Below are 12,917 nucleotides of genomic sequence, written 5' to 3' on the forward strand. Positions count from 1 at the left end.
CTGTCGAATACCCCTTGAGGGTTTAAACTGCTCAAGCTTTTCACCATTCAACAACACCGAAAATGATACTGATTTCACCATCCCCATGATAATGTCCACCCAAGCAGACGAGAAACCAAGCTTGAGCATTATGGCCTGAAGATAATCCCACTCCAAGCGATCATATGCTTTCATCATATCAAGTTTTAGTGCACAACTGCTATTGGTTTTTGATCGGTTCCTCTTCATGAAATGCAAACACTCGTACGCACATATAATGTTATCAGATATCAATCTGGCGGGAACGAATGCTGACTATTCTTCAGAAATAATGTCAGGTAATATGATCTTCAGCCTATTAGCTATGACTTTTGAGGCAATTTTATAGAGCACGTTACAAAAGGCTAATAGGTCTGAATTGAGAGAGATGGGTCGGACTTGTTACCTTGGGGATCAGAACTAAGACAGTGTCATTTATTGCCTCTGCACTCTCCTCTCCCTTTATAATCCTGAGGACCACTTCTGTCACCTCGTCCCCACAAATATCCCAATGGCGCTGGTAAAAATGTGCGGGGAAACCATCCGGGCCGGGTGCCTTTGTTGGGAACATTTGGAAGAGCGCTGCCTTGACCTCACTACTAGTATACGGAGCACACAACTCCTCATTCATAGCCGGTGTTACCCTCGCAGGGACATGCATAAGAACCTCCTCCATCCCGGTCACACCCTCGGAGGTGTATAAGGACTTATAGAATTCTGTCACCATAGTTCTCAGTTCAGCCGGATCATCAGTGATCACTCCTAGGGAGTTTTGCAAGGCCTTGATCATATTTCACTTCCGCCTCATGCTGGCTCTCATATGGAAATTTTTTGTGTTTCTATCTCCCGATGACAACCACTGCAAACGCGACCTCTGGCGCCACATTAATTCCTCGCGATGGTAAAGCTCCACCAGCTTCTCATTAATCTTCAACTCAATGTGAGTAGGCCCCGTCCGTGCCGGGTCGCTCCGGAGCTGCTCTAACTGACATTTAGCTTCTTTAATTTGCTTTCACACACTCCCAAAAGTATCCTTACCCCACACAGCAAGATCCTTCGAGATTGAGAGCAGCTTGTCCCGAAAATCTCCAACTCCGTACCCCGGCGCCACCGCATTCCATCTTGAGATGATCGTGTCTCTCCACTCCTCATGTGATTCCCACATCACTTCGTACCGAAACTGTTGGTTTGATCGTTGCTGTTGCGGGTTCGTCAGCAGCAAGACAGGCCCATGATCTGAAGATGCGGACGTGATGTGTCTAACGTGTGCTAGCGGGAACCTTGCCATCCAACTTGGCGTTGCTAGTGCGCGATCAAGGCGAACACGCGTGTATGAGCCACCCCTCACCTTCTTCTCAAACGTCCAAAAATGGCCCTGATAGCCCAGATCCATCAACATGCAAATATCAACAGTGTCTCGGAAGGCTTGAATTTGAGCATTACTACGATTAGCAGCTCCTTGATGTTCTTCCGGACGTAGAACCTCATTGAAATCCCCCATGCAGAGCCATGGAAGGTCATTCAAAAAAGATAAACCTTTCATCAGATCCCAAGTTTGGCTCCTCAACTGAGTTTGAGCCTCACCATATACAAAGGTCAACCTCCAAGGATCTTGGCCAGCCTCCTGAATTCTAGCATCAATGTGACAGATAGAGTCACCCAAAATCTGAACATCTATAGTGTTATTCCAGAAAATACCCATACCTCCACTTCTCCCTTGGCTATCAATAGCATATGCATGATCATATCCCAACGTGTTTGCAAAAGCTTCAACCCGCACACCACTTATCTGTGTTTCAACAATGCATAACACGTCAGGGGCAAACTTCCTCGCGAACTCGCGAAGTTCTCGAACTGCCGCCGGTTTGCCCGCGCCACGGCAGTTCCAACATAGGGCACTCATTGGGCTCGGCGGCGCTCCTCGAAGGAGCCCGCCAAATTCTTCACGGCCGAAATCGATCCATCTGAACCATCATCATCTACCTTAGATCTCTTCGGGTCTCTCTGGGGAGGAGGACTCGACAGATTGCTCCCAACAGGCACAATCGCTAGTTGCATGCCACTAGCGTTAGGTGGCATACCATCAGAAGCTAAGCCGGTCTTGTGTTTCTCCTGTCAATCTTGTCTCTTCCTGTTGAAATCATCGGTATCCATCCCGCTAGCCACTGCTGCTGGTTCATATGATTGATGCCCACGCCCTGTTCCAGAACCATACATGCTGGCCAAGTCCTCACACTCTTGTGATCGGCCTCCGTTTGATCTGCCTCCAGATCGGCCACCGCGGCGACCGCCACGACGGCCCCGGCCCTCTCCAGGGCCTCTACCCGATCTCATAAACCAGTCAGCCCTGAGTTCCTTGAACACTAATGCAGATGGTGGATGGATCCCGTTACCATGTTCTTTGTATAGGTGACCAAGCATCCCACAGACGGCGCACCAGTCAGGGAGACGCTCGTACTTTACTTTGTAAATCTGCCTTTTCCCTTCTCTAACCATGGATACCGCATTCTTGAGAGGTTTGTGCACATTGATTCGTACCCAGACACGATAAAAATTCCCGGTGAAGTCATGGGACTGGGTTTCAGCAAAGAGAACCTCACCAACCTTAGAAGCCAGGGGCTGGATTAGATGAGCATAAAGATCCGGCACATCATGGATTTGGATCCATATATCAATACTCTCGAGTTTGATCGTCGAGGGTTTTGTAATACCATCATAGGGAGCTAGCAGCACCGCATCTCCTCTAAAATTCCACGGCCCTTCATGCATAACGTGTTCCCAATCCCCCAAACATGTGAACTGGACAGTGTACAGATTGTCCTCCAATGGTTTGAACTTCGCTTCTTAGGCAACGTCCCAAGCCGCCCGCATATTCCTGTAGAACCAGGTCTGGCTATAGGTTTTACTTGTGTTGACCTTTATCAACGCTACCCACCTTGGCGATTCCGGCGGAGCCTCTTTCTCGTCGAAGACGACGTCGTCCAGATCCTCCTCCCGGAGGCCTAGCTCCTGCATCATCCTCTCAACATCGCTGAGCCCCGAGGAGCTCGAAGCTCCCTCACCAGCCATCTAGATCACTGACCCGATGATGAACAGATCGGGTTTCTGAGGGTGGAACCCTAAAACCTCGCTGCTTCCCGAACCAGGCCAAGAGCAAGCGGCGACCCCAGGGCGCCCCTTGGTCGCTCCAAGCAGGGAGACGGGACGGGAAAACCAGCGGCAGGGAAGGGACAAGACTCTACGGCGGCGACCAGATCGCCCCGAGAGAAACACGAAACCCTAGCGAGAGGGAAACTTGGCTAAATGAGCAGATTTCCTGATAATAAAAAGGATTTGGAAGTTTGGAACACACTGGGCCGGCCCGCTTTCGCTCCCTGCAGCCCCTTGCGCGCACGTATTTAAGATGACTACCCTAAAAAACGTATTTAAGATCACCGAGGCTGAGGATCGAGGCGGCTGACGGCGGCATGCAAGGATCGAACTCCGGCACAATGCACGATCAGATGGAGCAGCTGTGCGCGGAGATGGAGGCGGCGGTGTCCCTCCTGCGCGACAAGATCAAATCCGCAACATCAGGCAGCAGCAGCAAGGAGGCGGCGCCGCAAGGGACCGACGGCGACGTCAGAGAGCAGATCACGGAGCTGCGGCGCAGGATCTGCAAACTCAGGTCGGTGGTCCTCGGACCCGCACCTCATCCCGATCCAAACCCCCGTGCAGCTGCAGGCCACGACCCATGGAAGGATGACGAGTCTGACTCTGACGAGGAGGAAATGACACCGGAGCAACTAGCGATTTCTGATCAATTTCGCAGGGAGGCGTCGGCGATGGAGGCCCGCCTCCTCGAGGCCCTAGAGCAGGACGCGAGGGGCACACCGAGCTGCTACAGAGTGGATTACACTATCCCCTTCTCGTGTTCATACCCGGAGGAGAATGAGGAGCCGGAGCCGGAGGAGGAGGAAACGGAGGTCGCGAGATTGGCGAGAGAGGAGATGGAGACGGAGGAGAGGGTCTTCGCCGGATACCGCGAAGGCTGGGAATATGCGCGCGGATCGCGCTGCGGTGAGTTTGAGGACGCCAGTGAGTAAGCCAAACCATGCATCTTGTTCATTTTTAATCCAAACAGTGACAAATGCAAGCAGATTCCTCAGTCCTGTAAGTTATTCATGCATGCTAAGTGTATACGCCTGACACTCCATTTGATTCATTTCGTGCTGCAGCCGCATTGAGTCCTATGCACTTCGCGCACTACACGCCGGGTCTTCTCCCCAACAACTGTGTCGGTGGGACTCCGAGCACCTTGCAAATCTACTCAGTCAGCATCGTTGAGATAAAGGGGAGCCTGGACTGGCCGCTCGACGTGTACGGCATCGTTGCCGCTCGTGACGCAGTGGACTGCAACCATAACCTCCTCTTTTACCAGCCAAGGGAAGGTTGCCAAAAACTCACTCAAGAGGATCCCTTTCTGCGCCTTATTGGCCCGTCTCGTGCAGTTGTGGCTGAGGAACTTGTGGACTTTGAGGCCCAACTGAAAATAAAGTGTACAACGAGGTCTCGAGATAGAGCATTGATCAGTAACAGGTGCACTTACTCTGGTGCCTATCATCAAGGTCTAGAGAGCACCTTTATGCGTAACTGCTTTTGTACACTAGAGATAAGCCTTGAGCGGCTTACAGAAACAGTCCAGGCAACTATCATGGGTGTCCGTGTTGTTGGAGGGGGCCCATGGCCGTTTAAACATGGAGGCCGGGTTGTTTGTTCCTCACCTCCTCAGGAAGTGGTGGAACCCCTCTCTAGGCAAGTTGTGCTGGTTGATTCTCATGTTGATAATGATGGTGGAATGCTTATGGGCTCTGATGGTTACCTTAACCTATCAAGGCATGGCATTTCTGTAGAACTGGAACAAAGCCTCAATGTTGTCATACAAGCCTACTCGAAGTCTGGTGTTGTTGGCGCTCAATGCCATGTTAATTTCAAGCCCAAATATTGCAACATAAGTCAAGGTGTATGTGAGATTGGTGTCTCTAAGGTGGAGATTATGGTTGCTTGGTCCCGGCTTGTCACTGACAAGATGGATATCCTCTTGGAAGGGCATATATGATGGTTCTCATCTCGTGGTTGTCACACACTATGCATGTCTCCCCTTCCTTTGTTGGTATAGGATTTTTTGCTTGGCAAGTGGTTTGTCAAGATACAATACATAATTGCTCTTCTGAGAACTTAAACTCACTATTTCTCTTGCTGCTTAGGTTCCAGCACACAATGCCCATTTAGTTTTAGTTCTACAACAAATGGGCATGGTGTGCTGGAACCTAAGCAGCAAGACAAATTATACCCTGTTTTTTGCTTAAACCCTTATTTGTGCGTCCCAGCAATCTTGTCACGCGTGCAATCAGTTTTGCATCATATGCATACATACGGACTTGTTAATTCGTCAACTCCTTGTCAGTTACGTTTTATGTAGAAACTTGTTCATGCTTGCGGGGAAGGGCCACCGGCCATGAGATCAATCGCCCAGTGTCCATGTGGGGCACCTAACATAGAAATCTTAAGATTTCTCTATAAGAACATCTCAACGGAGAAACTTGTAGGTGTTCCTTAATTTCAAAGTTGAAAGTATGTAAGTGGGACAATCAGACTAATATAACCACATGATGCTTTTCTTAGTTGGTATTCTACTAGAATTTACTTGAAAGACCTCTGTCGATCAAGTAAAGTATTTCTCAATTCTAGGTGATTAATATGTGACGCAATGCCACCGTAACCACTAACAAGTTGCCCACAATGACCAATTATCAAAAGGCCCTATGTTCATGACCAATCCATGGGCAGTGAAATCTTGAAAGTTGGACTCCAAAAAATCCTTGGATTTTTCATTAATCTTGGAGGCGAAACTAGGTGTCAATCAGCGAGGAGCTAGCCAACCTGAAGTTAATTACCTCATGGCACAAAGTTGCACTGGACTAAGTAACCTAAAATGATTTGACTATCATCACATTGTGGGTTGATCATATCAGTGATCACAACATATGGATCAAGCACTTTCACTTTGGTAAAGTAAAGGAAAAGTGGCTAGGCATGGTTACCATGCACATATTCCGCATGTGTGGCGTCATGTTCCATGCGTGTGTCGGTCGAGATAGAATCATGATATGTAAAATATCCACTTTGATCTGTCTCTTTCTCTGTTTCCTATGGTGGTAAGTTGGCTAGAGCTTGGCTAATCAGGTATGCTTTATCAAGTACCATTATTATCCTAGCTTAGTTCCCTAGTTAAACTAGTACAATTGTTGGTGTCCCCATGTCAATTTTTTTCTAACTTCGCAGAATAACATTGCGAATTAAACCATTTCCCTACCCAAATTGGCACTACGAATTGAGCCATTGATCCAGATAGAGGACGTGCGCCTTGAGAAGCAGAATGTGTGTGAGACGTTTGCTACTTCAGAGGGAGAGGATGGAGCTCGAGAAGACGAAGCCGAGCGATTAGTTGGAACTTGACAGCATTGAGGCGGGAGGGAGCATATGAATATTTAGAGAGAGAAAATGAGCAATGAAGTAAAGAGATCACCAAACCAAAGTTGAACAAGTTGGCCTCGTGAGGATCGCTGAGGAGTCGAGGATCATGTTCGCCCATTGTAGCATAATTGATTCAATGAGTGCCAACGAGTGATTCCTTATGATGCGCAAAGACTTCAATGAGTGCCATAAACATTTATTTATTTGGCATGTCTATTATGTCTGCATTGTTGCGTTGTTTGACTTGTTGCATTATTAGTGCTAAGTATTTAACAATGAATGTGTTGACATTGATTTGTCTCCATATTTGTTATTCATTGTGTGAAATATGATGAAAATACTTTAATGTCCATACTTCACAAAATGGTTGAACATACGAGGAGGACAAATAGTGGATGGTGCAAGGAACGCCATTTTTGACAAACAAACTGGCGCTATCTGTGGATGTGTGTGGACATGTCTGCGTGTAGATGATGGATGAGTTTTGTTGTATGCCTTTGGAGATGCTCGTAGCTAGCTACCGCTCCACCGGGTAGATAGCCATGATGAAGTGTTGTATAAACATGATAGTGCAACTCAGGACGACCATGCTGCAAATTATATGCCATTAAAAGACTTTAATTATAAATTACTTACCCTAAAGTGGAATAAATAAGGGTATCTATTTAATAGAGATTTGTATTTGTGCAAACCTTTTTGAAAAGAAGTGTATAATCTTAGAATATTTTGTGTTTCTAAGTTGGTTGCCACTAACCAACTTCGTAACGTAAGTAATGGAATACATATTTCCAATCAAAAAATGAATTCTATCCTACTTATCCCATATATTTTTATGGGAAATCTTCTGATCTATTCATCTTCAATCATGGCAATATAACGAACACCAGAAATAATAAAAATTACATCCAGATCCGCAGACCATCTAGCGATGATTACCAGCACTAAAGCGAGCCAAAGGCACGCCACCGTCATCGCCCCTCCATCCTCGGAGTCAGGCACAACTTGCTGTAGTAGACAATTGGGAAGTCGTTGTGCTAAGGCCCCATAGGACCAGTGCACCAGAACAACAACCGCAGTGGATGAAGAATAACATAGATAAGAAGGATCCAATCAAAAGACACACGGAAGTAGGCGAACAAGAACGAGATCCAAGAAAATCCATCAAAGATAGATCCGCCGGAGATACACCTCCACACGCCCACCAATGATGATAGACGCACAGCCAGAACGAGGGCTAGGCGGGGAGACCTTTACTCCATCTTCAGGGAGCCGCCGCCGTTTTGCCTTCCTGCGCAGAACACAAACACTACTAGGGAAAACCCTAGTAGTAGCAGCGCTTGAAATATGCATAGGAGTAGCGCTGGGTCCAGCGCTACCACTAAGGCGCTACAGCTAACTAGTAGCAGTAGCGCTAGAAAGGAAGCACTGCTGCTATAGCTAGTTAGCAGCAGCGCTTTCCTTTGGACAGCGCTACTGCTACTTACATCTTGCTGCTAAATTTTCCTGTATTTTTAAAAATATAGCTTATTTTCATTCTATGCTTTTATAACAGTACTTTCATCATATGATTTTATGACCAATATTACTTATTATATATAACAGTGGGTGAAATGAATGTGGAGTACATTCAAGTGGAGGCAACATGTGGTGCATGTCGAAAGTACTACTCTAATACAAACTTGATCTAGTTTGGATTAGTAGTACTTTCGCTGTGCACCACATGTTGGCTTCACTTGAATCTAATCCAGGTACATTTCACCCACTGTTATATATAATAAAAAATCATGCTCATATAACAACTTAGCATCATGCATCATCGATCATAATAATAAACAACTCATCATTGGTATCATAATAACAAGTCATACTCATCATCATCGATCATACAACTTCTACTCGGTACCACATCATCATCATAGTCATCTAACCAATCCTACTTAGTTGTTCTTAGCACATGATCATGAGTATTATTAACTAGGACCTACTACCTTCTCTTAGGTGAAATAGCATAAAACAAGATAGGCCCTGACTCTCCATTATGGAGAATGGAGATTATCCCGTCTTCAATTCTTGCCTTTTGCACAATTTTGCTTCCAAATACCTCCTTACGTCTGTCCATACATTTTTCCATTCTTTGATTTTCATGTCTCCACTTCTTTTAGAAATTCGATACGAATAGGTGAGATTCGTAGGATGACCTGGTCGTATGTTCAAAACAAGAAGGCAACCATTCTGATACATCAGATGAGGCACACAATCATTCGGGATTATCTGTTAAAACATAGTAATAACTTCATAGTTAGCATTGTAGTTAAGTTTCAAAAGAATCTATGCAAAAGATGCACGGATATCGTAATACTAAAAAATCTTACCATGGCATCTCCATGGATGTTACCGTAGTTCAACACGTGCACTAGTGGCATGTATTCACCATAATGTGGAGGCGTTTTATAATAGATATTGTAATTCTCAAGATCAGTACAAAATGCGACCAGATGATTTTTCTTCTGATATGTTAACTCAGAGCCATCCGTGTAGTAGGTTCTTTCTACCATGTTCCGCACATTGTTTGAACAATGGAGAATAAGCTGTCAAGTGAAATAAGTTGTCAACTATTTTGAAATGAACAATATAAATTAGTTAATAACTATGTTTGAGAAATTCACATAGTGGTAGAATGGGAAGCGTATCAACAAGGACCCAAATGTCCATATTGTCTTGGTCGATGTCAGGATCATCAAGATCCATGGTGACAAGCATACCCTCATAAAAACCATACATCTTGCAAAGTGTTTCTCAATTTTGGCAACCAAAATGGGTTACTCTCTTAGAATTATCCAGATTTACTTCAAAATCCATATCATGATGAGTCCTTAGGTGAATTTTCTTTGTTTCGAAATTTTCATGGTCTTCAAAACCCATCCTCTCCAAGACATAGCGTCTTGCATGGCATGGGATAAGCTAGTCGAATTGTAAAAGATGAAAATTATACATTGAAATAGTTGAAGTCGTGCTTAATTACGAAAATAGCAACAAATGTGACACCTAAAACACCTAAATTCTTTTAACTACACCTAATTAAAAACCTACATTTTAAACATGCTTCGATCATAACTAGGGTTCATACTATGTTATTCTAAGATTAAACACCTGAAATACCTAAATTAAATTAACAACATGGGGTGGCTGGTCTCACCTCGATTGAGGTCGGAGGGGGTCAGTGACGGGGACGGCGGCGTGGATAATGCAGGGGCTCCTTGATCTCTGCAAAAACAAAATATAAGCAAAAACATTATTATCATCATCTTAGTACGTAGTGAAACTCCATAAGCTACATTGAATTATTCTATTCAAAATTACTTATAATTTCCTATTCTTTTCAAATTTTCTAAAAATTTCCTATTCTATTCAAAAAACCTACATTTACTTATTTTTTTCAATTTAATAATTTATTCTATTCAAATTACTTATTCAACATTTCTAAAAAATTCATATTCTATTCAAAAAACCTACATTTGCTTATTCTATTCTAATTACTTATTCAAATTACTTATTAACATTTTCTAAAAAGAAAATATACTAAAAACCTACATTTACTAAAAACAAAAGCCTACATTTACTAAAAACAAAAACAAAAACAAAAACTAAAACAGAAAGGGGGAGGAGGAGGTGGGAGGAGGCTAGGAGGAGGAGGTGGGAGGAGTCCAGGAGGAGGAGGGAAGGAGGAGAAAGGAGGAGGGAGGAGGAGGAGGAGGGGGTCGCTGGAGAGGGAGGAGGAGGATGGGAGGGGCCGCCGGCGGAGAGGGAGGAGAGAGGATGGCCGCGGGAGGAGGGAGAGATGAGGGCGGCGAGAGGAGGAGGACTGAAGGAGGGAGGAGAGGGCGGCGAGAGGAGGAGGAAGGGAGGGAGGCAGCACCATGGGGGCGACGGCGGTCAACGGCGGTGACGACGTGCGACGAGTGGAGATGAGAGTGTGTGAGGGAGAGTGACGGACGCGCGCGGCGTGGATAAGATACCCATAGTAGTAGCGCTTGTCCGTAAACAGCGCTACTGCTACAATCATTAGCAGTAGCGTTTTTTCTTAACGAGCGCTACTACTAAGGCTATGATCGTTAGCATGTAAAAAAGGCATCAAATTAAAAAAATGCATTGGTCATCGTCAATCTTTTTGTATAGAATCTGAATTGTCAATACCAATCTTCCTATTGCGGCCACAGATCCTACACATAGAGTTGAATGAAGACCAAGTGGTTGTGATGGTTTGAGAAGCACCATATTTAAGGTGGTAAAAATTCTGTTCGTGGTGCGAGGTGGGACTAAACTTTGGTCTAGGAGGGGGACTGAATTTATCAGTAGCGCTGGTCGGGTAAAAAGCGCTATTGCTAAGATTCATAGTAGTAGTGCTTTCGGAAAGTGAGCACTACCACGATCCCTAGCATACCTGGAAACGGTCTGTCAATTGTAGTAGTAGCACCTTTTATAGGTTCAGCGCTGCTGCTATGATCATAGTAGCAGCGCCCATGCTGCCGAAGCGCTACTGCTATGTAGCAGCAACGCTTTCCTTGAACAAGCGCTACTGTTGAACTCCTATGTATAAGCATTTCCCTATTAGTGAAACCCTAACAAAACCGAAAGGAACGACTAAAAATGAAGCCCTCCTGCCGGCCTTTGGCAGGATCCACCGCACCTCCATGGCCCTAGGGCAACTGGAGACGAGGCAAAGCTGCCTCAGTACCGGCGAGAGGCAGAAACCCTAGCTGTTTTTTTGCACGAGGAGGTAGTGGCTACGTCTGGGTGCTTTATCCCATATTTTCTTGATGGGAAAAACTTTAACTGTAGACTTTTAAACTAAAAACTAAATAAAGGAAGGATATATTTAAATGAGCGGTTTATACTTGTGAAATATATTTAAATTTATGTGTGGTTTCACGTGATATCTACAATCTACCCTAGTTATCTCGTATTATTGCAAACAAAACTTTAATTATGAAGTATTTTCCCTTGAAGGATCTATTTGATTGAAGGATTTATACTTGTCTAAATCTCTTGCAAATTTTAATACAATCTCAAAATAATATTGGAAGGTGCATGCTTGCTGGCACTTCGGCATGAGCAAGCTCCAAATCTAACCAAGGTATAACATAGACATGACCAAACATGACTTATACCCATAGTTTCGAGTCCACTATTTACTTCTTCTGTGAACAAATCTATGGTTGGATGTTTAGGAAGACAATGGTATTCCAGCGCACGAGAGTTCAAGTCCTAGACCTGACACTCGTGCTCATATTTTTCCTGGATTTATTTCAAGCATTCCGGTAATGTGTGTTTAGTGGGAGGAGATCTACACGTCGACTACGAAGGCATCTGTGGCGAGTTAATCAATCTCATTATGATATGTCGGCTCAGTCTCTTCGAGGTGCTCATAGGGTTAGGACGTGTGTGCATGCGTTCATAGGGGTGAGTGCATGTGTGTGTTTGAGCGTCTGCCTTTGTGTTGTGTTAAAAAATATGTACTTCTTCCGTTTTTGTGGGTCCACTATCTGTTGAAATTTTGCTAGTAGACCTTTGGCCCAAAGCCCAATTAAAATTCTGAAATTCTCTTGGCCCATTCATACACACATGTGAGTGGAATGAGTGAGACTAAAGTTTAGTCCCACCATGTAAGTTGAGTGAGAGTTGCACCTCTCTATAAGGTGAGCTCTTCTACCACTTGTATGACCATGAGAAGAGTAGACCTACACGCGCGCTCCTCCTCGCTCGCCTCGCCACGCCACGCCTCATCACGATGCGCCGAGCCGAGGACAGAGCTATGCACGTTGTCTATATTTTTGCTGCTCGGGAAAAAATAATGAGTTAATAAATAATTAATGGACATGTTAATTACTGAACTGTTTCCGATTCTTTTGGATCACGACTCGGACGTGGGGTTTACTCCCACAACCTACCCGGCCCGCACTATATAGTCAGGCAGACGTCTACCCTAGCCGCTGCAATATCGTATGGTTTCACACCACCGTTCTAGATCATTGCGACACCAAGCAAGTCTTCTCCATCCCTCCTTTCGGCGTGCACCGCAAGAAGGGACAGCAGGCCTCCGAAACCCCGTCTCTCGTGATCCTGTGCGGGAGAGGGGTGATCTGGTTTTTGGGGAGCACACTTGCGCGACTGCTGGCAGCGACGACTTCGCCAACAATGACTTCTTCCCCGACCTCGGCAACCTCATCCTCGACGACATGGGTGACAACATCAATGCCGGCGGTGCTGCTCCCGCTGCACCGTATGTCATTCTATCCTTCTTGTTCGAGATCGTGATAGAATTCATGTTTCTAGTATGTGCCCTAGATGTGATCTGTTCATCTACTATGCTAGTTCGCATGATT

The 12,917-nt window shown here is 45.2% G+C and overlaps 1 protein-coding gene across 1 annotated transcript; it reads left to right on the forward strand.

Moving 5' to 3' along the window:
• The first annotated feature begins 3,524 nt into the window (after positions 1 to 3,524).
• On the forward strand, positions 3,525 to 5,258 carry LOC119368997. Its single transcript, XM_037634082.1, has 2 exons — positions 3,525 to 4,095; positions 4,236 to 5,258. The coding sequence occupies exons 1-2, from the start codon at positions 3,543 to 3,545 to the stop codon at positions 5,114 to 5,116; spliced, it is 1,434 nt and encodes a 477-aa protein (XP_037489979.1). The 5' UTR covers positions 3,525 to 3,542; the 3' UTR covers positions 5,117 to 5,258.
• Positions 5,259 to 12,917: the final 7,659 nt, after the last annotated feature.

This window comes from Triticum dicoccoides, chromosome 2B, assembly GCF_002162155.2.
Source record: "Triticum dicoccoides isolate Atlit2015 ecotype Zavitan chromosome 2B, WEW_v2.0, whole genome shotgun sequence".
NCBI lineage: Eukaryota > Viridiplantae > Streptophyta > Magnoliopsida > Poales > Poaceae > Triticum > Triticum dicoccoides.

What these genes read in the sequence shown, in the direction of transcription:
- LOC119368997 (XM_037634082.1), top strand. Translation starts at nt 3,543, where the DNA reads ATGGAGGCGGCGGTGTCCCTCCTGCGCGACAAGATCAAATCCGCAACA. An exon ending in CGGTGAGTTTGAGGACGCCA is followed by an intron (nt 4,096 to 4,235) that starts GTGAGTAAGCCA and finishes TTCGTGCTGCAG; the next exon opens with CCGCATTGAGTCCTATGCAC.